This window comes from Amorphotheca resinae (genome assembly GCF_003019875.1).
Source record: "Amorphotheca resinae ATCC 22711 unplaced genomic scaffold M430scaffold_6, whole genome shotgun sequence".
Classification (NCBI taxonomy): domain Eukaryota; kingdom Fungi; phylum Ascomycota; class Leotiomycetes; order Helotiales; family Amorphothecaceae; genus Amorphotheca; species Amorphotheca resinae.
Window position 1 is genome coordinate 771,675 of NW_020194476.1, and position 26,338 is coordinate 798,012.

At 36.7% G+C, this 26,338-nt stretch overlaps 5 protein-coding genes across 5 annotated transcripts; 4 read left to right on the forward strand and 1 right to left on the reverse strand.

Moving 5' to 3' along the window:
• Positions 1 to 20: 20 nt before the first annotated feature.
• M430DRAFT_19120 (hypothetical protein) lies at positions 21 to 439 on the forward strand (the record flags this gene model as incomplete). Its single annotated transcript, XM_024864020.1, has 2 exons — positions 21 to 198; positions 252 to 439. The coding sequence occupies 2 exons, from the start codon at positions 21 to 23 to the stop codon at positions 437 to 439; spliced, it is 366 nt and encodes a 121-aa protein (XP_024720874.1).
• Positions 440 to 2,742: 2,303 nt separating this feature from the next.
• M430DRAFT_42194 (hypothetical protein) lies at positions 2,743 to 13,191 on the forward strand (the record flags this gene model as incomplete). The annotated part of the gene is made up of 3 exons (XM_024867532.1): positions 2,743 to 2,938; positions 3,138 to 3,440; positions 13,178 to 13,191. Exons 1-3 carry the CDS (start codon positions 2,785 to 2,787, stop codon positions 13,189 to 13,191), a joined length of 471 nt encoding a protein of 156 aa, XP_024720875.1. The 5' UTR covers positions 2,743 to 2,784.
• Positions 13,192 to 22,190: 8,999 nt separating this feature from the next.
• On the forward strand, positions 22,191 to 22,762 carry M430DRAFT_42195 (hypothetical protein; the record flags this gene model as incomplete). The annotated part of the gene is made up of 1 exon (XM_024867533.1): positions 22,191 to 22,762. One exon carries the CDS (start codon positions 22,191 to 22,193, stop codon positions 22,686 to 22,688), a length of 498 nt encoding a protein of 165 aa, XP_024720876.1. The 3' UTR covers positions 22,689 to 22,762.
• A 71-nt stretch (positions 22,763 to 22,833) lies between these two features.
• On the reverse strand, positions 22,834 to 24,556 carry M430DRAFT_19124 (hypothetical protein; the record flags this gene model as incomplete). The annotated part of the gene is made up of 2 exons (XM_024864022.1): positions 22,834 to 24,440; positions 24,490 to 24,556. The coding sequence occupies 2 exons, from the start codon at positions 24,554 to 24,556 to the stop codon at positions 22,834 to 22,836; spliced, it is 1,674 nt and encodes a 557-aa protein (XP_024720877.1).
• Positions 24,557 to 25,246: 690 nt separating this feature from the next.
• M430DRAFT_139827 (hypothetical protein) lies at positions 25,247 to 25,959 on the forward strand (the record flags this gene model as incomplete). The annotated part of the gene is made up of 2 exons (XM_024862631.1): positions 25,247 to 25,329; positions 25,500 to 25,959. 2 exons carry the CDS (start codon positions 25,247 to 25,249, stop codon positions 25,957 to 25,959), a joined length of 543 nt encoding a protein of 180 aa, XP_024720878.1.
• Between the last annotated feature and the right edge of the window lie 379 nt (positions 25,960 to 26,338).

The following is a 26,338-nucleotide window of genomic DNA, read 5'->3' on the forward strand; positions in this document are numbered from 1 at the left end:
GGCTGAAATAATCCTTCTACATGCACTTTTGCAACGCGAACAAGAAGCAGAACGTCTCCGCCAGGAAGAGCAACATCTCCGTAAAGACGCGCAAGAACGCGAACAAGAAGCGCAGCGACGTGAACAAGAAGCAGAGCGCCTCCGTGAAGAAGACCGGCATCGCTACGAACGGAGAATCGGAAAGACCACACTTCATGAGTTTCTTGACGCTTGCCACACCAACCTCTATTTGGGTCTGACGATTCAACCAGACAGCACACAGTCTACGCAAGGCGATGCCGCAAATGCGGAGAACAAGCCCCGCCCTGATCGAATTTTGCCATGGCCAGAATTTGAAGCTGAGCAGGCACACACATGGGGTATTTTAATGGAGTCGAGTTTTGTGCGTGAACGGCATTTTACCTCTCAGCGAACATCTCTTTCTATGGGAGACCCTTGAAAATAGCTTAAAGCCAGAAGTAAATATCATTTCGTCAATCGCCTCTGCGTATGGTGGGTACACTACCTAAGCCTAGCTATCATGGATTTCACGCAAAGCAACCACCAAGAACGAAGCAGAGATATAGAGCAAGGGCCACCGAATGGCATGGTGACCTGCAGACACATGGTCGTCAACAGCCTCAGCATCTCCGTTTCGGAGGTCGTCCTCGCCGTTTCTTTGGCTCTCCCTCGTCAGACGATTTAGACCTATCCATCTCCTGCTGTCCTTCCTCAAGAAGCGCGGACTCGAATTCATCTATCAACTCCCTCGCCCCGTCCAGGTTAGATTCGCGCATCCACGTTGCCCTCCACACTGTCAAGTAGTGCCTTTCGCCGTTAACCATTTTCCGACCGGCGAAGAAGTCAATCTCCCATTCTTCACTGGTGTCAGTAACTAGGATACGTCCTCGCCGTTTCTTTGGCTCTCCCTCGTCAGATGATTCAGACTCGTCCATCTCCTGCTGTCCTTGCTTGGGAAGCGCGGACTCAAATTCATCTATTAACTCCCTCGCCCCGGCCAAGTCAGATTCGCGCATCCACGTCGCTATCCACACTGCTAAGTAGTGCTTTTCGCCACTAACCATTTTCCGACCGGCGATACTATCGATCTCCCATTCTTCACTAGTGTCCATATCTAGGATACATCCCCGGGGCTTTTCGAGGTCGGTGGTTTCGAGTACGGGAGAGGGAGAGGAATTCCTGTTGTGGCCAGGCTGTGAATCCCGCTTCCGTCGCTTTGTGGGTCGTGACTCTTCGCTATTATCGTCCTCTCCCAGGTGTCCTTTGTCGTTTGTATCGTGACCACAGCCGCTACTAGACTGTGCCCTGTCGTCCTGGCGGTGACAGTTTGCTCTTGCTTCCCCTCTTTCAAATTCACCGCCGCTGTCTCTGGCCGCCATCAGCGCATCCACTGCTGCCGTCTGATGCTGCCCCCCTTGCGGTCCACCTTCCTCAACTTGAGTACGAGACGAATGGCCATTTCTCAGCTCCCCGAATCCGTCGAGGGTGGTTCCAATGTGATCCGGCTCCTGGTCCACTAGAGGATGGGCCATGTCTGAACTGGGGGGGAGAGGGCGTGGGGAGCCAGGAGCAGCGGCCAATAACACAGGCTCCTGCGCTTTGCCATCCACTAGCATATCCCCCTCAGGGCTAGATAAATTTTCCCTACAGTTCTGTCCCATGTCCTCATCCAACGTCCGGGGTAACGTGTCGGCCTCAAGCTGCTCTGACACACAGAAAGTGTCTCTATTCTTGGGTAGGTTGACGGGGGATTCCAATAGCCCAGACAAATACCGAAGATCTTGGTCGAGCACGGGCGCCGTGCCATCCTCCTTGGGCGGGGACGGTGGGCAGTCGTCAAAGACGTAGCATTCCTTCTCGACATCATACCACCGGGTATCGGCCGGCTTGCCCAAGTTGGTGCTTGACACAATACTAGTGTTGACCGACACGACATCAGCCGCAACTAAGGCAGGCACGGCAGCGGCTTCAATAGATGGGGCAATAGCGTCGTCGTCCTCGAGCATAACTGGACTGTCTGCGCACATAATCAGGATTTGTACGTTCAATCGATATAACCTTTGCTCGTACCTTGAGTGCCTAGGTTGATGTTCACCACACTGCTTTCCGGTCGTCGCTGAGCTGGACGGCTTCCACTGGTGTCGAGACTGGGGCCGTGGAGTCGCGGGCGGCTGCCCCCAGGACTCCGGCACAGAAGCTCTCTCCGGCACAGCTCTTCGACGGACGGGAAGTCGTCGTCACCTTCGTTACTGGTGGGATCTAGAATATGAGTCGCAACATCTATATTACGTTAGTTAGCGCCTCTTCAAGAAAATGTTTTTCAATTTACACGTACCTAGAGCCTTGACCCTATCGCGTCCAGAGGGGTTCGAGACTTGGAGCTTTTGGGTTACTACTCCAGACTTGGGCCCGGTGTGCTTGAGTTTTGATCCAGCTGTGCTGCGTAACGGCTCTACCTTCTTTCGAGGGTTAATGGTTACGGAGGCACGGCTGCGCTGATACCCATTAGGACGGTAATCGGATGGCATCCAGAAAAGCCCACGGCTCATATCGGCAGTAGTCATGGCGAGAAATTGAGTCTATTAGAAGAAGAAAGACTAAGAAAGACACAAATGTTGATTTCTTGGGGTTGTCTCGAAGGAGCACAGCAGGTTTATATGGCCGTCCTCCGCCTCGTCCTGAGCGCCCATTTCCCATCTCCCTCTTTCCTCATTTGCCGTATAAAAATGCCGTGCCGCCATTGCCACGACTTTAACACAGAGAAGCACGGCACGCTGCAGGAAAATGCCCTCATCCACCCACCTTCGCTGTCCACTTAGCACTCCCAGCCCTGCCACCGTTCCCGAACAGGATATAATCGTTCTCGTCGTGCCAGGCCATGTAGCATACGAGGTCAGGAGGTGCCGGGCTGTCCGCGATTCCCTGGCGCCTCGTGTCCGTCTGTTTGTTGGGTCTGCTGTGACTCGAGAGATCGTGCTATGATTTGCAGTTTGGTCTGCGATTCCTCCCGCTTCGCCCAGTGCTGCTCCCTATCACGGCGTGAGCTCCTCATCTCCTCTACCCCCCTATCAGCGTATCGAGACGAGGCAGACTGCGGTCGATCATGGGATAGACGTGGTTGTGTGACAATCCGGAAGGGAACGGGGTCGTATCCGATCCACAGCATGCTGCTGCTCATGCTCTAGAGGCCCAATGCGTCGCTGCCACTCTCGCAAGTATCAGTCGGCCCTTCTCCTTCCAGGTCAGCTCAGATCCAAGGCAGACTCTGCCACGAACGTCTCTAGCTGATGAGGGGGCTTACCAGGCGCATTTCGCTGCCTGCACAATCTGTGGTCCCGCCGCGGAAGCTGGCCGCGTCATCGCGAGGCATTTTCTCAATTGGCCAGGTCGTGGAGAACGGGGTAACTTCGCGCCTCCTCCTCCTATCTCAGCTCACCCATGTGCGTCACACGGACTCCGCCGCCGCCGCCGCTGCCGGCACGCGATCCATCCGCGGCGCAGCCAGCTGGCAGCCGGATACCATCGTCGTGAGGCATTTCTTCAATTGGCCAGAGTGCAGCACATGAGAACAACGCCAAGGCATAGCCTCCTGCTGTTGCAATCACCGAGGAGCATGGCCGTGAGGGGGTTGATGGTGGTGCGACGGTGAGGACGGGTGGCCGACCTGAGCCCCAGCTCGTATTTTGGCCAATCCAGCACGACTCGGGGGAACAATCGCTATCGAGCCAGCCGCGAGGGCCGCGTCCAGCGAGGTAGATCGACAGTGGTGAAGCTCAAGCCGGCAGCGCCGTCCAGGTCCTCAGCTGCGGCATCGCCGAGATACGCCCGTTCTAGGTAGGTCGAGGAAGGCGGAGGACGAGGGGCGGGTCAGCAGCGCATTGACGGAGACCGAGCAAGGGCAGGCGTGAGTGTTGGGAAGAATCGGAAGAGGTGGGAAAGGAAGAGGGGGCGGGCGCGGCCTCTTTATAGACGTTCAAAGCGGCGGCGGGCCCGTGCACGCGCCTTGCCCGAAGCGGGGGGTCGCTAAACTCAGCGCGGCCGACCGGAGAACTGAGATAATATATAAATAAACAACTCTTTACTACTTACTTACCTTTCTTTTATTAAGCTAACCTTAATTTAGTATATAAGCCCTTTCTTACTCTCTTATCCCTTATACCTCTTACTATACTAACTTTATTAGTCTTCTTATCTACTATTTGTTAATCGTAATTATAAAATAGTATAAAGCCTAAAGCTAAAAGCTACTACTTATATAACTAAGTTATCTAACTATACTACTAAAAAGAGCTATAGTACACTACCTTTAATCTAGTAAAAGGCTCTTTAGATAGCTTAACTAACTTAACTAGCCTAACTAGCTAAATAGTCTAAACCCTTAAGCTAAAAGACAAAGATTTAAACTAGGTAGTAAGTTAATTAGTATAAAGATTAGTATAAAAACTTTACTAATAAATTTAATAACTATAGTACTAAGAGAAATAAGAAAGTACTAAAAGACTACTAAACTATTAATACTATAGGCCTCTTTTATAAGGCTAGTAAAAGAGATTATACTTTAGCTATACCTTAAATTTCGAGTCTAGAGAAGTATAATAAAAGCCTTATAAGAATCTATAAAGGCTATGTTAACTACTAAGTTTTCTTATAAGTATTTAATCTATTATACTAATCTTTATACTAATTAAATAATATATAGTAACAAATCTTACTACTATCTATACTAAAAAAGTAAGGAACGGTCGTCTACGCCCCTTACTACCCTAAAAACTTAAAAATAAACGATAGAATCAAAATTAGTACCTTTAGATACTCCTTAGAGTACTAGTAGACTATAGGCGAGCCTATAGTAACAGATAGTAGGTATACTAGACTTGAACAGAGCTAATACTACCTACTTGTAGGTAGGAGCTAGTACTCTTATACCCTAACTAAGAGCTATAGTAAAGAGCTAGAGAGTAGTAAGAGTAATAAGGACAATAAGATAGAGAAAATCATATAAAGGATTAAGGCTTACGTAATACTAGGTAAGGAGAAAGAGGCGTCGCGTCTCTTACGTAACCTTATTACTATAACGATAACAGTAGTAGAGATAAGAGCTATAAATACGATAACCCTCTTATATACCTTTAGGTCCTCTTTTAATAATAACCTAGTAACGATTAGACAACTAAGAACGATATTAGAAGAGGCCTTCTAGAGGCTAGTAATAACGGTAGCCTCTTAGGCTACCTACGCGTTAGTAGTAAGCTAGCGCCTAACAAGAGTCTAGGTTATACTAGAGAGACGGATTAGAGAGCTAAAGATTAGGGTAGACAGACAGATAGAAGACCTAGTATATCGTAGTACTATTAAAGTAGTAATAGTAGCTAATATAGTAATAAAGGGCGCTAAGGTAGTAACGACCTACTAGCTACCTAGTAGCGACACTATCCTTACGTTTAAAGAGACTATACTAAAGAACGTAATCTAAGATTAGGGCTAGGTATAAAGGGCGTTTAGGCCTATAGCCTAGCTTTATAAGAGTAAGTTTACTATAATCGTAAAAGGCCTACTAGTAGAATAGATTATATAAGTAGAGCTAAGAGCGTTACTAGTAAAGATCTAAGCTTACGCGCTACATGTTATAAAGGTTAAAGTTAAACCTATTAAGGCCCTTATAGTAAAGTTTATAACAGTAGTACTATACCTCTAGAGCGCTAACGCGACGACGCGCCTATATAAATAAGGGTTAATCTAGTAAGCTTAGATCTTTAACTACAAGCTGTATTTAGCTAACCTACAAATCTAAAGATACTTCTAGTACTACTAGTTTAGCTACATTAGGCGGTTCTATAAGAACTAGGCCTAGTACAGCTACTATATAAGAGTAGCGTACCCTTAAGGTAAAGAGGAGTACCCTTAACTTAATAGTAAAAAGAGATACGTTAACTATAGTAGACTATATGCGGTGTAAGACTGTTAGTATCTTAAGGCCCTTAAGGTAAAGGAGTAGGTATATACTATATATTAATAAAGGCCTAGACAGTTTAAGGTGTTTAAGAGTAGCTTTACTAGCTAGGTACCTAGTATTATACTAGCGTCCTTATAAGATAGTAACGATAGCTACTAGATTATAGTATATAAGAGACTATAGACAGGTAATAGTAAGAAGCCTATAGTAAAGACTCTAGTAAGGTAAGAGCGCCCTTTTATTAGGGTACTAGATACTATAACGGTCTAGAGCTATAACATTATAGAGATATTAAGCTAGGAGGCTAACTAAGGGTCTAGCGACCCTTTTGTAACGTAAGAATTATAGATCCTAGACTCTTAGTAATAAAATTAATAATAGTATACTAGAATACTATAAGAAGGAACGGCCTTACCTTAATAGTACTTTATAATAGCCGTAAAGTTAACGTTATAGTAATTTAAGAGCTATAGTACAACACTTAGATAAAGACAGTCTACTACCTAGCGTAAGTAAAGTACTAGTAGGTCTATAAGGGTAAAGGTAAAGTAGCTATCTACATCTATAAGTAGTACCTACTTCTTACCTAAGTAGTAGAGATAAGCGTCGACTAGTATTACGTTACTCTATAAAGAGTTACTATCTAGTTAATATACTCGCTAATTCCTAACTCTCTAGGCTAGGCTAGTCCTCTCTAGTAGCTCGCTAAGGAGGACTTAGAGAGGCTATAGATCGTTATAAGTAATATAAACCTTTATTACCTACTCTAAGACAAAGCTAGTAAGACTACCTCTAAATTAAAGACCTTTCTCTATCTAGCCTATAAGTAGTAGCTCTTACTACGTATACCCTAAGAGAAGCTAATATAGTAGCGACATAATAAACAAGACTTAACGATTAACTATATATAAGTTATAGTGACGCTCTAGTATACTTATTAAGGTAACCTAAGGTATAAGAGATCTAACTACTATACTTAGCTAATTAAGGTTATTACCTAAGTAAAGGATTACTAAAAGAGAGCTATAAAGGTACTAAGATAGAGCTAGACCCTAATAGACAAAGAACTAGTAACGATTAAGGCTAGGAGGCTCTACCTTCTCTTAGAGCTACTAGACATACCTTATAAGGTCGACAAGGTAGTTAACTTACTTACCTCTTAGCTTATACGTATTATAGACATATCTACCTTAAGGAAGAAGGTTAACTAAGGGCGTACTAAGCCCTAGTAGAACAGTAAGGTCCTTAAGGCTGTCTAGTAAGTACAGGTAGTATGCCGTTAATATACTACTGCCCTAACTAAGCTCTACTAGCACGACCTCTAGTAGGCTAGTACCTATTAACTCTATATAATACAAGACGTAAAAACTAAGAGCTAGTATAGTACTCTTACTACTACCTTAAAAGACTAATAGAAACTATAGAGTCTTAAGAGGTAGGCTAGGCTCTATAGCTATATGCCCCTAGAACTAGCCTTACTCTTACCTCTTTAAGGCGCTAATAAGAAGGCACTAGCTATAAGCTACTATAACAAAGTAATAGTATTAGGCTAATAGTTCTTTCTAAAATCGATAGCTAATCTTAGTAACGTCGTTCTAGACCTCTAGAACAAGTAGTACTAACGGTTTACTATTAACAACGCTATAATAAAGGTAGATATTACTAACGTTCTCTAAAAGACAAGTACCTAAAAGGCGCTAGGCCTTAACCTACTACTTACTAGCTTCTTTAAGGTATACAGGCGCCTTCTAGCCAAGCTCCTTATAGTAATAGTAACTATAAGCCTCTAGCTAGGGCACTTCTTTACGTAGTTTAAAGTAGTAAAGGTAGTAGTACTACGTAAGCCTAAAAAGACCCTTAAGTAGTAATAAACCGCTAGGGCCTATAGGCCGATATTACTCTTAAACACGATAGATAAAGTAATTAAGTTAGTAATTAGCCGGTACTTTACTAAAGCCGTAAAGTTATAAGGGCTCTTCTTAGAAACATAGATAAGGAACTAGCTATAGCGCTTAATAGACCTTATAGTTAAAATAGTAGTTAATACTACGTATATAGCGTAAAGTTATAAGGCTATAACGTTCTTCCTTTAACTCGACATTAAAGACGCCTTTAATATAGTAAACTATATATGCCTTCTCTATACTCTCTAGTACCTAGGGTTCTTTATATAGGCCGTATAGTAAGTACGTAGCTTCCTTACTAATTAGACGGCTAGTCTCTTCTTTAACAAGAAAGTAGTACTACCTTAAGAAGTTACTATAAGAGTACTATAAGGTTTATCCTTCTTTCTTATCCTCTTTCTCTTTTATACTACTAGCTTATATATACTACTATAAGGTTATATAGGCCTTATTATAGTAAGGTTTACTAACGACCTTAACCTCTTAGCTTTTAGTAAAGACACGATAAAGACACGCTAGTACCTTAAAGGGGCGTAGTAGACATGTAGCTAGTAGTCGTGTATAAGAGAGATAGAGTTTACCTTAGAAAAGAGTAAGCTCTTTTACCTTACTTGTACTTATACTATACTAATAACGCTTATCTACCTTAATAGCTAAGTTATACCCTTAGTCTAAGAGGTACGCTTTCTAAGAGTTTAGTTAGACTAAAAGCTTAGATAAAAGGGCTACCTTAACGCTATTAAACAAAAGTTCGCTACCTAGTAGTTCGCGCTTATAAGGCTTACTACGTCTATATAAGGATATAGCCTACTACACGTAAGGAAGATCTATATAAAGGTAATCTAGAGTACTATAGTATATAGCGTAAGGGTCTAGTACTACCCTTTTAGGTAGTAAGCTAAGAGGATCGTAAAGGACCTTACTATAAAGTAGTTATAGTACCTTTATATTGTCGTAAAGGCGTACTAAGTAACGCCTGTCTAGTTTCTTAAGTCTAAAATAGCTACGCCCTTACTTAACCTTTACTTTAACAAGTAGGTAGTAGACTTTAAATAACGTCTTAAATGTATAAGTAAGAAAGAACTTATATAGTCTATCTATAATAAGGTAGCGGCCTGTCTTTAATAACGCTAAAGACACTACTATAGCGCTACTATAGTGCTACCTTATACGTTACTTAAGTACAGGACAGGCCGAGCCGCGTAAGTAAAGGACTAGTATAAGGACTCCTTTTTAGAAGAGACCTTATAAGGGAACTAGAAGGCACGATAGTCTTAATATAATAGCTTACTAGTATACTACTAAGGCGCCGCCCCGGCTATACTACCTGTCCTCTTAGTAGATACCCTTAAGAAGTACTTACTTCTCTATAAGTATAAGAGCTCTCTTTTAATATAGATCTATACTAGTAAAGTTAGACTCTAGGCTTTCTTTTTTAAGTATAAAGTACTAGAGGTAGCGACCTCCTAGTACCTTTATAGTAAGGCCCTAGAGATAACAGCTTACCTAGTCTTTAACTACTAGTAGCTAGATTAATAGTAATAGGCCTTATAGTAAGCGCTTTACCTAAGAGCGCTATAGACGTTCCGCGACTTTATAATAATAATAAAGAAAGGTAAGAGCGCTTATATACTAATCTATTAGCTACTATCTACTAGCCGATTCTTATAGTTCTGTCTAGCTAAGCGCTACTTAGTAAAAGAGTTATAAGAGAGAGAGTAGCCTTAGCTAGTAGCTAGCGCCTTACTAGCGCCTTACTAGCGTCCTGTTAGTATGTTTAGTATTACTAGGCTAGAAGGTTAAGTTCTAGTAAGGTAGCGATAAGGACCTAGCGCCTTAGTAGTACTATAATAGTATAAACACAAGTAGTAGTACGTAGGTTTTTACTTAGCTTTAGTACGGTTTTACTACGTAATTTATGTAGTATAGAGGTTCTGTATACAGTAGGCATAGGCAGTAAGAACAATAATAATAATACTATCTATACTAAATAAGTTATAATTTAGTAAAAAGATATAAAGCTTATATAGTCTATATATAATAAAATTCTTAAGTATACTATACTAAGAGGTAAAAGGCTATAAGGCTAAATTTAAAATAAAGTAGTAATAAGATTATAAGTTATAAAGTATAATTTTATTATATATTTTTTATAAATTCTTAAATATAATTTATTAAATAACGCCTTATAAAGTAATTAGTATAAAGATTAGTATAAACTATAATTATTATATTACTACGTAATATTATTAAGGCTTAAATCACGTATTAGGGTCTTAGTAACTTATAGGTTAGGTTATAGGTTAAGGCCTACTTACTAGTCTAAACCTACCTTATAAGTTAGATCCTTATAGGTTAGGTCTTACCTATAGAAACCTAACCTATAGAGACCTATTGTACAGCCTAGTAGCGGCAAGAAAGGAGATGCTGTGTTCTGTAAAGTTAACAGGTAGACTAAGATAGCTATTAAGAACTGGCTATCTATATAGATAGGCTGTATAAAAACCTATAGGTCTCTACTAAATAGGTTAGGTACCTACCTTATAAGGTAGGTTATAGTAAATAAGACCTAACTTATAGGTCCTTAAATAAATCTATAACCTAACCTATAAGGTAGACCTAACCTATAAGTATAGTATATCTTAAGGTACTAAAGTACTTTTATACTTATATAATACTTAAGGTTATAATTATTAATTAGTATAAGGATTAGTATAAAGATTAGTATAAAGATTAGTATAAAGATTAGTATAAAGATTACTTAGATTAGTATAAAGATTAGTATAAAGATTAGTATAGTTATCTTAAGTTTAAATAATTATAAAATAAATAAATTAAAATAGTTTTATATATATTTATTTTAGTACTTAGGCTCTACTATCTTTAAGTCTTTACCTACTTTATTACGTAATCTAAAATAGATCTTCTATCTTATAATTCCTATACTTATTTCCTTAGTATATTAATACCCTTAAGAGTCTTTAGCTTAGATCTTAGAGGTAGAGTTAGTAAAACTAACTCTATACTATTATAATCTCTATTAACTACTAGCTTAAGAATATCCTTATCCTTAAGGTCTTTTAGTAGATTATAGATTAATAGATCTTATATAGTATTTCTTTTCTTATACTCTACTATTTGTATACTACGTATTTTACGTATAGATATAAAGAGTACTTAAGTATTATCTTAAGCTATAGAACGAGCCTATAAGAGCCTCTTATGTATAATAGTATTAAGGCGTCTCTATATCTATAGTGTTTATACTTAATAGCCTGGCTAGTTTAGTTCTTTTTTCTTATTACTAATATAGTAATCTACTACTTATATATTAACTTTCTTTAGATGTAAGTTAACAGATGTTTCTTACTCTTTTAGCTTAGCTTCTATCTCTTCTTTAGTTATACTATTAATATTAATAGTATTAGAAAGTATCTTTCTAAGCTTATTACCTTACTCTTTTTAAAGTTAAGAGAAAAAAACTAATATAAAGGTATAAATAGCTAGAGGTTTAAGTTAGCTATAATAATAGCTATATATATTACGTAAAAAATTAAAGAAACGCTTAATACTAACGCTTATAAGAGAAATATAGAGTAAGTCTTTAGCTATTACTATAAGGCTAGAGAGATAAGTCTTAAGCTACTACTAAACTAAGAAGAGTATATAGTTATTAGGTTCTAGTTTTAAGTTAGTAATTAGTATAAAGATTAGTATAAAATAACTTACTTATCTTAAGCTATATATCTATCTTATTATCTACTATATCTATACTTAACGATTAATCTTAATCTAATACTAATACTATAGTATTTATGTTTACTTCTTAGAGTATTTAAAGACAATTAGAATTTCTTATATAATTATAATAGTTCTTTTAGTATAGTTTATAAAACTACTCTTTAAACTCTAATTACTAATCTTTTACTTTAAAATTAAGCTAATAATAATTAAGATTAAAAGTCTTTAATTTTAACCTTAGGTTTAAGATTATACTTATTATATAAATACTACTAAGATCTATATATATCTTATTATAGTATTAGTTAAGTTTAGCCTTAGTAGTATTAATACCTTAGATAAGAATACAAACCTATAGTTTTTAATTAACTTTTGCCTTTAGTTAATAATAAGATTTAGTTAGGTATTTAAATAACTTGTTATAAATCTATAGAGTATATAGTAAGGTAATACTCTTTATCTTACTAATAGTAGTTATAAAAAAATTAAATAAGTAAAGAAGATTAATTAAATATCTAATTTAATCTTACTTAACGCTTAAGATCTAAAATAAGTATACTACTATATAATCTTTATAAAATTTATTAATAGTATTCTAAAGTCTTATTACCTAAATTAATATTAAAATATTATTATTATTGTTCTTACTACCTATGCTTACTATATATAGAACCTCTATACTACATAAATCACGTAGTAAAACCGTACTAAAGCTAGGTAAAAACCTACGTACTACTACTTATGTTTATACTATTATAGCGCTACTAGGGCGCTAGGTCCTTATTACTACCTTACTAGAACTTAACCTTCTAGCCTAGTAATACTAAACATACTAATAAGACGCTAGTAAGGTACTAGTAAGGCGCTAGCTACTAGCTAGGGCTACTCTTTCTCTTATAACTCCTTTACTAAGTAGCGCTTAGCTAGACAGAACTATAAGAATTGGCTAGTAGATAGTAGCTAATAGATTAGTATATAAGTACTCTTACCTTTCTTTGTTACTACTATAAAGTCGCGGAACGTCTATAGCGCTCTTAGGTAGAGCGCTTACTATAAGGTCTACTACTATTAATCTAGCTACTAGTAGTTAAGGACTAGGTAAGCCGCTATCTCTAGGGCCTTACTATAAGAGTACTAGAGAGTCGCTACCTTTAGTACTCTATACTTAAAAAAGAAAGCCTAGAGTCTAACTTTACTAGTATAGATTTATATTAAAAGAGAGCTCTTATACTTATAAAAGAGTAGGTACTTCTTAAGGGTATCTACTAAAGGGGTAAGTAGCGTAGCTAGGGCAGCGCCTTAGTAGTATACTAGTAAGCTGTCGTATTAAGACTATTGTGCCTTCTAGTTCCTTTATAAGGTCTCTTTTAAGAAGAAGTCCTTATACTAGTCCTTTACTTATATAGCTCGGCCTGCCTTATACTTAAGTAACGTATAAAGTAGTACTATAGTAGCGCTATAGTAGTGTCTCTAGCGTTATTAAAGATAGGCTACTACCTTATTATAGATAGACTATATAAGTTTACTCTTACTTATACGTTTAAGACATTGTTTAAAGTCTACTACTTACTTATTAAAGTAGAGGTCGAGTAAGGGCGTAGCTATTTTAGACTTAAGGAACTAGATAAGCGTTGTCTAGTACGCCTTTATAATAACGTAAAGGTACTATAACTACTTTATAGTAAGGTCTTTTACAATCTCCTTAGCTTACTACCTAAAGGGACAGTACTAGACCCTTATACTATATACTATAGTACTCTAGATTACCTTTATATAGATCTCCTTAGCGCGTAGTAGGCTATAACCTTACGTAGACGTAGTAAGCCTTATAAGCGCGAACTACTAAGTAGTAAACTTTTGTTTAATAGCGTTAAGGTAGCCCTTTTATTTAAGCTTTTAGTCTAACTAAACTCTTAGAAAGCACGCTTCTTAGACTAGGGGTATAACCCGGCTATTAAGGTAGACAAGCGTCGTTAGTATAGCGTAAGTATAAGTAAGGTAAAGGAGCTTACTCTTTTTTAAGGTAAACTCTATCTCTCTTATACGTAACTACTAGCTATATATCTACTACGCCTTTTTAAAGTACTAGCGTATCTTTGTTATATCTTTACTAAAAGCTAAGAGGTTAAGGTTATTAGTAAACCTTACTATAATAAGGCTTATATAACCTTATAGCTACGTGTATAAGCTAGTAGTATAAAGGAAGAAGAGGATAAGAGAAAAGGGCGAACCTTATAGTACCTTTATAGTGACTTCTTAGGGTAGTACTACCTTCTTGTTAAAGAAAAGACTAGCTGTCTAATTAGTAAGGAAGCTATATACTTACTATACGGCCTATATAAGGAACTTTAGGTACTAGAGAGTATAGAGAAGGTGTATATAGTTTACTATATTAAAGGCGCCTTTAATGTTAAGTTAGAAGAAGGACGCTATAGCCTTATAGCTCTATACTATATATATAGCGTTAACTACTATTTTAACTATAAGGTCTATTAAGTACTATAGCCGGTTCCTTATCTACGTTTCTAAAAGGAGCCCTTACGACTCTATAGCTTTAGTAAAGCGCTAGCTAATTACTAACTTAATTACTTTACTTATTACGTTTAAGAGTAATATTAGCCTATAGGCCCTAGCGGTTTACTACTACTTAAGGGTCTTTCTAGGCTTATATAGTACTACTACTTTCGTTACTTTAAACTATATAAGAAAGTGCCCTAGCTAGAGGCTTATAGTTACTATTACTATAAAAAGCTTAGCTAAGGGGCGCTTATATACCTTAAGGAAGCTAGTAGGTAGTAGGTTAAGGCCTAGTGCCTTTTAGGTACCTGTCTTTTAGAGAACGTTAGTAATATCTACCTTTATTATAGTATTGTTAATAGTAAACTATTAGTACTACTTGTTCTAGAGGTCTAGAATAACGTTACTAAGATTAGCTGTTAATTCTAGAAAGAACTATTAGCCTAATACTATTACTTTATTATAATAGCTTATAGCTAGTACCTCTTTATTAGCGCCTTAAAGAGGCAAGAGTAAGGCCGGTTCTAAGAGTATATAGCTATAGAGCCTAGCCTACCTCTTAAGACTCTATAGTTTCTATTAGTCTTTTAAGGTAGTAGTAAGGGTACTATACTAGCTTCTAGTTTTTACGTCTTATATTATATAAAGTTAATAGGTACTAGCCTACTAGAGGTCGCGCTAGTAGAGCTTAGTTAGGGCGGTAGTGTATTAATAGCGTGCTACCTGTACTTACTAGACAGCCTTAAGGACCTTACTGTTTTACTAGGGCTTAGTACGCCCTTAGTTAACCTTCTTTCTTAGAGTAGATATGTCTATAATACGTATAAGCTAAGAGGTAAGTAAGTTAACTACCTTATTAACCTTACTAGGTATGTCTAGTAGCTCTAAGGAGAGGTAGAGCCTTCTAGTCTTAATCGTTACTAGTTCTTAGTCTATTAGGGTCTAGCTCTATCTTAGGGCCTTTACGGCTTTCTCTTAGTAATCCCTTACTTAAGTAATAACCTTAATTAGCTAGGTATAGTAGTTAGATCCTTTATACCTTAGGTTACCTTAATAAGTATACTAGAGCGTCGCTATAACCTACGTATAGTTAATCGTTAAGTCTTGTTTATTATATTACTACTATATTAGCTCTCTCTAGGGTATATGTAGTAAGAGCTACTACTTATAGACTAGATAGAGAAGGGTCTCTAATTTAAGGGTAGTCTTACTAGCTCTATCTTAGAGTAGGTAATAAAGGTTTATATTACTTATAACGATCTATAGCCTCTTTAGGTCCTTTTTAGTAAGCCGCTAAAGAGGGCTAGCCTAGCCTAAGGAGTTAGGAATCGGCAAGTATATTAACTAGATAGTAACTCTTTATAAAGTAACGTAATACTAGTCGACGCCTGTCTCTACTACTTAAGTAAGAGGTAGGTACTACTTATAGATATAGATAGCTACTTTACCTTCGCCCTTATAGACCTACTAGTACTTTACTTGTACTAAGTAGTAGACTGTCTTTGTCTAAGTATTATACTATAGCTCCTAAATTACTATAACGTTAACTTTATAGCTATTATAAAGTACTATTAAGGTAAGGCCGTTTCGTTTTATAGTGTTCTAGTATACTATTATTAATTTTATTACTAAGAGTCTAGGATCTACGATTCTTGTGTTATAAAGGGGTCGCTAGACCCTTAGTTAGCCCCCTAGCTTAACATCTCTATAATGTTGTAGCTTTAGACTATTATAGTATCTAGTACCTTAATAAAGAGGCGCCCTTACCTTACTAGAGTCTTTACTATAGGCTTCTTACTATTGCCTGTCTATAGTCTCTTATGTACTACGATCTAGTAGCTATTGTTACTATCTTATAAGGACGCTAGCGTAATACTAGGTACCTAGCTAGTAAAGCTACTCTTAGATACCTTAAACTATCTAGGCCTTTATTAATATATAGTATGTACCTACTTCTTTACCTTAAGGGCCTTAAGATACTAATAGTCTTACGTTACGTATAGTCTACTATAGTTAATATATCTCTTTCTACTATTAAGTTAAGGGTACTCTTCTTTACTCTAGAGGTACGCTACTCTTATATAGTAGCTGTACTAGGCCTAGTTCTTATAGAACCGCCTAATGTAGCCGAACTAGTAGTATTAGAAGTATCTTTAGATTTATAAGTTAGCTAAATACAGCTTGTAGTTAAAGATCTAGGCTTACTAGATTAACCCTTATTTGTATAGGCGCGTTACTATATTAGTACTCTAAAGGTATAACACTACTATTATAAACTTTACTATAAGGGCCTTAATAAGTTTAACTTTAACTTTTATAACATATAGTACGTAAGCTTAGATCTCTACTAGTAACGCTCTTAGCTCTACTTATATAATCTGTTCTACTAGTAGGCCTTTTATAATTATAGTAAACTTACTCTTATAGAGCTAGGCTATAGGCCTAAACGCCCTTTATACCTAGCCCTAATCTTAGATTACGTTCTTTAGTATAGCCTTCTTAAACGTAAGGATAGTGTTACTACTAGGTAGCTAGTAGGTTACTACTACTTTAGCGCCCTTTATTACTATATTAGTTACTGTTACTACTTTAATAGCGCTATAACGTACTAGGTCTTTTGTTTATCTGTCTGCCTTAATCTTTAGCTCCTTAATCTATCTCTCTAGTATAACCTATACTCTTGTTAGGCGCTAGCTCGTTACTAACGCGTAAGTAGCCTAAGAGGCCGCTATTATTACTAGCCTCTAGAAAGCCTCTTCTAATATCGTTCTTAATTAACTAATCGTTACTAGGTCGTCGTTAGAAGAGGACCTAGAAGTACGTAAGAGAGTCGTCGTGTTTATAGCTCTTGTCTTTACTACTATTATTATTATAGTAATAAGGTCGTGTAAGAGACGTAACGCCTTCTTCTCTTTACCTAGTATTATATAGGCTTTAATCCTTTATATAATTTTCTCTGTCTTATTATCCTTATTACTTTTACTACTCTCTAGCTCCTTACTATAGCTCTTAGTTAGGGTATAAGAGTACTAGCTTCTACTTATAAGTAGGTAGTGTTAGCTCTGTTTAAGTCTAGTATACTTACTATCTGTTACTATAGGCTCGCTTATAGTCTACTAGTACTCTAGGGGGTATCTAAAGGTACTAATTTTAATTCTATCGTTTATTTTTGAGTTTTTAGGGTAGTAGAGAGCGTAGACGACTATTTTTTTTTTTTTTTTACTAGTATATATAGTATACCTTAGTTACTTACTTATTATATTCTTTTAAGCTTGTTTATCTCTTACTTATTCTTCTAATCCTAAATAAATGTTTTATTTATTAGTTATAGTTAAATTATACTTAAGAGCGCTTTTATAGTAAGCTAAAGAATATATAATAAATAAGGAATATATTAGATTTACTTATTAAGAAAACGATTGTTCTTTAGTATGTCTTTAAGATACAAATTAATTTTATCTACTATTATATAGTTATTACTAGTATTATTAGTTATAATTAATATTACTTAACTAGTTAGGTTAAGATTTGTTAGTAAATTATTAATAACTGTCGCTAGGGCCTATCTTAAATAAACATTATATAGGTTTTTAAACCTAATTAACTCTTTCTAAAGTACCTAGTCTTTATTAATATAATATACTATAATACTTATAAACAAAAGGCGTGTAAGACTTAACTAATAATTAAGAGATAAGGCTACCTTACTGTCTAGTACTAGGTTTATAAGTATGTTCTCTTTAACTTAAGTAACACGCTATATTAGACAGGTCTATATAGTTGTTACTAATAGTAATTAAAAACAAGGATTTAATAGCTTTAATAGCTGTTAGAGATTAGTGTTTTCTATAGCTTAGAAAGAGAGTTATAAAGAAACAATTATTTTAAGGACCTAGTCTTAAAAAGCCTTAGTTATAAGAGTAGTAGACTATATATACTAGTTAGTTTATACTAATCTTTATACTAACTAGTTATACTTATAGTTATAGATAATAAAACAGCCTTATAAAGAGAGAGTTATCTTTATAAGCCTTAACTTTAACTTATAGATACGTTAATATATTATTTAGACGTTAAGTATTTTATAAGAGTAGTAGTACTAGTTATAAGTACTCTTAAATTAGAATAGACAAGTATTATAGAATACTTCTAGTATATAACTACTAGTTTACTAGTATACTAATTTGTAGCCTAGTAGAATTATTACTAGTATACTAATCTTTTAGTTATATCTTAACCTAGTTATTTTACTACGTTAGTATTATTTAAACCTACTATTATAGCTACCTAATCTATCTATAGCTACTAGGTAAGAAATTAGTAATGTTAGTCTTTAGTCTACTAGAAACATTAATTTCTTTAGCTAATAGTATTTAGTAAAGGTCTGTTAGTAATAGTGTTATTACTAAATAGGTTTATAGCTAAGAAGGAATTAGAAATAAATATAGTAGTAGATAATAAAGACATTATATAATGTTATAATTATAAGGGGTGGTTTTTAATAATACGAATGTTTAGAAGAGTAAGTTGTGTTTAAAAAAGAAGGTAAGTTGTGTTTAAAAAAGAAGGTAAGTTACGTTTAAAAAAGAAGGTAAGTTGTGTTTAAAAAAGAAGGAATTAAGGAGATTAGTATAAAGATTAGTATAAATATATAATATAATATATTAAGTTATACTAAGTACGTCCTTATAGTAATAACAAATTCTTAAAGATCCTTTAAAGGCTTTAATTCTACTACTATATACTATTAGTAACTTAGCTATTCTTTTGTTTATTTATTTTAGGAATCGTAATCTCTACTATATATAGTACGTCTCTAACAATCCTTAATTTTAGATATCTTAATTTCTACTATATAAATTATAAGCTATACTATTATAAATAAGAGTATTATAACTAAATATAAGTTATATATAAAAGAAAGAATAATTATTTTATATTTCTTTTTTATAAAAAATTAAATATAAAAAAACGCCTTTAGTATCTCTTTAGTCTTAATTAAATCCTTTATTATAAAGAGGTCTATACTAGACAAAAAGACGTGATTGTACGTCTTGTTAAAGGGCTCTTTATTAGTATAGATTAGTCTATACGCCTAGTAATACTTAAAGTACTAGTTAGAAAACGTAAACCTTATATTATTAATCTCTAGATCTTTTAGCTACTAATCTATAGGCCTTAGTAAATCTACTTATTTATTATTATTTTTATACTATATAACTATATTCTTTTATATAGCTTTCTTTCTTAATATAAAAAATTACTTAAGTAGTAAGAAGTCTTATAAGTCCTTATTATTTATAGTAGATTAGTATAAAGATTAGTATAATAATTACTAAGATACGTACTTATTTACTATTAGATAATATAGCCTATCTTTCTTTAGCTATTCTATTTCTTCTTTCTTAAGCTTTATTACCTTATAATAAAAGCTTCTCTTACTTTAGTACTATTTCTACTACTAGAGGTAGAACTCTTAGGCTATATTACTTTAGGCGTAGTTAGCGTTATACTAATCTTTATACTAATCTAATATAAAACTAGTATACCTAGACGTAGCTCTACTATACCTTAACTTCTCTTTTATTAATATTATTATTAATTTTGTTAACGCTTTTATTATTTAATTTTTTATCTTTTTACTATATCTCTTTATATTACGTAGTATTTTCTTCTTTAAAGTCGATATCTTTTTAAGTAAGATTTCTATTATCTTTAATAGTAAATTGTCTACTAATCTTACTATAGCCTAGCTCTTAAGCTAAGGTCTTTTAGTCCTTTCTTATTTGTAATCTAATATTAATTAGTATAAAGATTAGTATAAAATACCTTAGTATATAAAAGTTAAACATACCTTTATAGTAGAACTTAGTCTCTTATATTATTAAGTATTTATTGTTTTTATATATTAGATATACTAATAAATTTAGATATTTCTTTTACTTTCTTTCTAACGTATATTATAGCCTTTTAGTTAGTAGCTTTTACTTTATTAATCTTTTTAACGACTTTATTATCTATATCTTAGCGCTTTTATACCTTAATTGTGTTTAGGTTTATTAAGAGCTCTTTTATAGCCTTACGCTTTAAGTTTCTACTATTACTATTATTTATTATTACTATTATAGTTATTAAAATTTAACTATATTATTAATTAGTATAATAATTAGTATAGATTAATACGTAAACTTATACCTACTATATACCTTCTTGTATTTGTATTAAAGGAAATCTTTAAAAGAAGGAAAGCTACAGATTAATTAAAGGAATTCTTTAAAAGAAGGAGCTATAGATTAATTAAAAGAATTCTTTAAAAGAAGAGAGCTATAGATTAATTAAAAGAATTCTTTAAAAGGTAAGCCGTAGATTAGGTCGTTATTATTATTAATTAACTATGTTAATAATTAGTATAATAATTAGTATAGATTAATACGTAAACTATACCTATTGTTGTTATTATTATTATTATTATTATAAAGGTAGAGTAGTAGTAAAAGAAGTAGAATAGTAAAAGTAAAAAATGTTTAGTAAAATTAATTTACTTTTAAACTCTTTATTTAATATTTAGGCTATAACTTTACTTTTAGACTCTTTATTTAATATTTAGGCTAATTTAATAAACTCTTAGTTCTTTAGACTCTTTATTCTATATTTAGACTATTAAATAGTATAAGTATAAAATAAAGATAAAAAAAGAAAGAAAAGAAAGGGGTTTAAAAGTAAATTAGTAATAAGTTTAAATAATACTTTAAAATTTTTTATATAATGTTTTATAATACTCTTTTACGTAATTAATAGAAATATTAGTATAATAATTAAAATAAATAATAGATAGACACGTTTAACGCGTCTTACTGTCCTTATTCTTATTATATTATATAGTACTATTATTATAGCGCTATAAGTAAGGTAGTTAGTTATAAAGTAAATTAATTTTACTAAAAATTTACTAAGCCTTTATTTTTATAATATATAAATAGACAACTCTTTACTACTTACTTACCTTTCTTTTATTAAGCTAACCTTAATTTAGTATATAAGCCCTTCCTTACTTTCTTACTCTTTATACCTCTTACTATACTAACTTTATTAGTCTTCTTATCTACTATTTATTAATCGTAATTATAAAATAGCGTAAAGCCTAAAGCTAAAAGCTACTACTTATATAACTAAGTTGTCTAACTATACTACTAAAAAGAGCTATAGTACACTACCTCTAATCTAGTAAAAGGCTCTCTAGATAGCCTAACTAACCTAACTAGCCTAACTAGCCTAACTAGCTAAATAGTCTAAACCCTTAGGCTAAAAAACAAAGATTTAAACTAGGTAGTAAGTTAATTAGTATAAAGATTAGTATAAAAACTCTACTAATAAATTTAATAGCTATAACGCTAAGAGAAATAAGAAAGTACTAAAAGACTACTAAACTATTAATACTATAAGTACCTTTTATAAGGCTAGTAAAAGAGATTATACTTTAGCTATACCTTAAATTCTAAGTCTAGAGAAGCGTAATAAAAGCCTTATAAGAATCTATAAAGGCTATGTTAACTACTAAGTTTTTCTATAAGTATTTAATCTATTATACTAATCTTTATACTAATTAAATAACATATAGTAACAAATCTTACTACTATCTATACTAAACAAGTTATAATTTAGTAAAAGGATATAAAGCTTATATAGTCTATACGTAATAAAATTCTTAAGTATACTATACTAAGAGGTAAAAGGCTATAAGGCTAAATTTAAAATAGAATAGTAATAAGATTATAAGTTATAAGGTATGATTTTATTATATATTTTTTATAAATTCCTAAATATAATCTATTAAATAACGCCTTATAAAGTAATTAGTATAAAGATTAGTATAAACTATAATTATTATACTACTACGTAATATTATTAAGGCTTAAATTACGTGTTAGGGTCTTAGTAACCTATAAGATAGGTTATAGGTTAAGGCCTACCTACTAGTCTAAACCTACCCTATAGGTTAGATCCCTATAGGTTAGGTCCTACCTATAGAAACCTAACCTATAGGGACCTATTGCGCAGCCTACACACAGAAGGAGATGATCAGCTTCAGACCTCTCTTTGTCCCCGAAGGGAAAGCATACAAGGAATTATCCCCTCACTCGCTGTATCCCACCCTTGGCAAAGACGTAACGCTCCCCCAATACCGGCCACCGGATCTCGATACACCAGGCTCTTCTTTCGGTCGCCCACATGATCAGTTCCCGGTGTGGTACTTCTTCTACGGCACGCTAGCCGATGCTCCGAAGCTCGCAAGTCTGCTTTCTCTCCCGGAAGGTGAGATTCCCATCTTGTATGAAGCGAGTGTGAGGGGAGGAAGGATGGAGACGTGGGGTAAGGGAAAGTATAATGCTCTTGTTGATGGACCTGGGACGAGCTGTATTAAGGGATCAGCGTACCAGGTCATGTCAGAAGAACACGAGGATGCGCTGAGAAAATACGAGACTAACGCGTATGAGGTTGTGAGGTGTTCGATTGAGATGAATGGTGCGATAGTGGAGGGGTGTACGTTCAGATTTGTGGGCGAAATCGACTGAGGTCTGGAGATGGTGGGGTTAAATAGTCATTGAGTTGTGTATAGCTGGGTTTGTGTGGTGTGAATGGAGGTTGGAAAAGGTGTAAGACTGCAAGTAATCCATTGCTGTTAGACTTTCTCTATAAGGTAGAAGGTAGAGTTAAGTACTACGCTAGAGAAATAATACCCCCTGTCTTCTCTTTGATATCATCCATAAGGTCTTGGACTGGCGTAACATAGCCGGTCTCGAGGTACGCGTCACTGCCGATGACTATGCCAACCCATTCTTTCTTTAGATTAATCACCATGGCACCCGAGTCTCCCCCCTTCGCAAACTGGTGACCCCCAATTGCCGTTAAAAGCACAGACTCCATAGATTTCATTCCATTCTCCCACCACACTTCGGTCTTTATAGAACTCACTTCGCCAGCTGTAATCGTTGTAGTTCGACCAGTCTTGGCTACCCAGGCTCCCTTAACAAGTGGAGCATATTTCGAGACAACTTCGTCTGGCTCTACTTTATACCGGAGTCTTCCATTAAATAGCTCCGCAGGACTAAATGTTGCTGCGGGAGGCTTGTTCTGAGAGAATGAATCAGGCGAATTAAGGACGACTAAAGCCCAATCCATGCGGGTGTCTTTGTTATTCTTCCGGAAGCCTGATGAGTATTCGACGCCGCCGATGCCTCCAGCAGACGCATATCGATTAATTGTTTGGATGGTCTTCCTGCTCACTCCATTATCTTCGTCACCGTTCGCGATCTCTGACAACAATATACTTCTCGTTTTGGCTGTGTCATACGCTGCGGGGTAGTCGACCTTGATACGATGTTCAACTTTCCTGCCGTCAAGACCAATCCCGTGAACATCGTTACTGCTCCTGTTTGCGGGGTCACCAGAAGTAATAAGATGATGGCATGTTAAAAAACATTTCTTCTTCTCGGTTTCACCAAATGGCTGGAAATACAACCAAACCCCGAGACTTCCAGCAGTGAGTTCATCACCCCGTGGCCCAATCGACGAGCCGTTAACGGCAGTTTCTGGCAGATCTCGGTAGACTATTGGACCTTCGTCTTCCGACAGAACAGCCGAGGGTCGGAAGAGGCCTGGCATGATTTCGAGGTTGATCTCAAGATCTAAATTCACAGATTTGATAGCTTCCTCAATCTGGCTTTCTACCGTTTGCCAAAGATGCCTTGTGCCTGGCTTAACTGTGATTATCACCGTCGGCTTTCGATCAGATGCCCGGAGTCTTGGTCCACGCATGTGATATTCGATTGTCTTCCAATATCCTGGGCAGCTTTTTTCAACTTGTGCCGAGACGATTGGTTGGACTTGCATAAGAGCTCTGTGGATGTCCGTGTCGGGTCGGATGATTGATGATGCATCGAAGTACATCTTCTCCTGGTTTCTTATCTCGACCCCAATCTTGAGACCAGCAGGGCCTGCAGCGTTCTCTATCACGCCTTGGATCACGGTCGCTGCTTGTTCCCAACACTCAGTGTTCTCATCACGCGTCAATATGATGAGCATATTCTTCTTTTTGGAAGGGAAGCCTCGACGGTTCAAAGTTTGAACACTGACTTGGCGTAATGTAATGCTGAATTCCTCGAGCACCTTCTCGTAACTGCGTCGTTTACTCTTAACAATATCATGGACCTCCTGGGAGGCTGGGTGGTTGTCAAATGGGTAAGGTACCGGGATCTCGTTGCTAGGGGCTTGACGAAACGGGTCCTTTCTAGCCACGAAGTATTCAATACTAGATGCACCAGTAACTATAGGCATATTAGCTCAGCAAGTCGGTAGTGGAGTTTAGTAACGTACACGAATCATAATCCTCCGACGATTCGCTGCTCGGGACGAACTTCCTTTTTCGTACATTTACAACCATATTGACTATAGTCTATGTATGATTGGATGCTCGATATGTTGTCGGATGGAGAGGTGAGCTGATGTTTTGTTGAATGAAGGGGGAGCTGATGAACTTCTGGATGGGGAGGTGAGCTGATGTTTTGTGGGATGGAGAGGGGGAGGAGCTGAGTAGATACCGTACCTGGCGAGGTATCTAATAGTAGGCTCGCTTATGTGTAGCTCTCCACGTGACCACCTTATTCTTGCCCTACCTGAAGGCCTAAAGGCTCGCTAGAGATTCGCTTATCGATATTGTTAGGTTCGGCTATAGAGGAGGAAGCTTTGTCGAAATGGAATAAAGGGGCAGCGGAAAATTAGGTAGGTAAAGGTTTCTCGTTATTTTAATGCAATTAATTGCAATGCGGGTACTGTTCGATCATCATGAGTATAATCTGATAGATAAGACATGATAAAAAGCATCACTCTCCAAGGAAGTACTTTACCTACAGACCTACCTACCTGCTCCCGCTTCCCCCCACTCTCTCGCAACTTCCTCGACGCAGGACATGTTTGGATTTGAGTTTGCCAGCAGCAATGGTAGGAGAGCCCCTGACCGATACTCTCCAGTCCGAAGAGAAACCAGACCTCGTCATGTATACCCTGGACAATATCAAACACGACAAAGAATCCATTTCGAAACTTCGGCATCGCAATCACATCATTATCCGATATGACAAGGGGCAAGGATCGTTTATATGTAGTGCTGTATGCGGGTGGTAATCGTCCGGTGAATATGCCCGGGAGAGAAGACCAGTAAGTCTTGAGCTTGTTAGTACCTAATTTCTGATATGAAGATCCTTCAGGGCCGACAGTATGTCTGTTCACGGTTCCAGGATTAGTGGTCCCCAGAACAGACAGAAGCGCTCGCTTGTATCGAGCAAAGAATCAAGAATCAATACTGACATGTTCTCCTGGACGACTAGGTATCATTGGGCATTGCTGGTGGGGCCGAAGAAAGAGAAGAAGAAAAGCCGGGCCGTGCTGCACCACGCGCAGGAACGGTTGCGTGAAACGGGAATCGGGACGGAGTTCTTCTATGATAGACGCGATGTGCCAACGGGAGCGACCTATATGTCCCTGGTGCGGGTCATGATTGGGAAGGTGGAGAACAAAGATGTGCTGGCGGACACAATAAAGGGCGTGCAGATCAGAAATGAGGACCCGGAGTGGAACTGTGTGATCTGGGTGAAGGAGGCGTTGGAGGCGTTGCTGTTGGCTGGGGCGCTCGGGACGAACAATGCGGCGTGGGAAAAGGTGCGGGAGACGGTGATGTGGTATATGGAGAAGAAGAAAGAGGAGCATCGGTATGATGGACAGGGTGGCTTCGATATGGACAAACCGGCAACGTTTGATATGCTAAAGGACAAGGAGACAATAGCCTAGGGCCCACGTGCTGCCGTTGGATCTTCCATCAAAATCCGGGATGGTTGTAGCCACTGAGAGAATAGTTTAGTGATACCAAAGTCCCACTTCGGGCTGCTCTACCCAGTAGGAATATTATTTCTATACTTCTGATGGTGCTTTCCGTTGCGGATTCCTTGGGCATCGGCTCTGGGAATTTATCAGCCTCGTCTTGCTAGAGAAGTTTGAAGGATTGGCTTGATACGTCAAAGCTGCGCAGAAACCCATGGATCCCCTAGATACGTCGTTACATCCTCAATCCCTACTGAGCGGGTCGACAGTGACATAGCGGTTCGCAGCCAGGCCACGGGTGACACAGCACAGCGAGGTCTCGAACCCCAGTCACTATCTCAGCTTATAG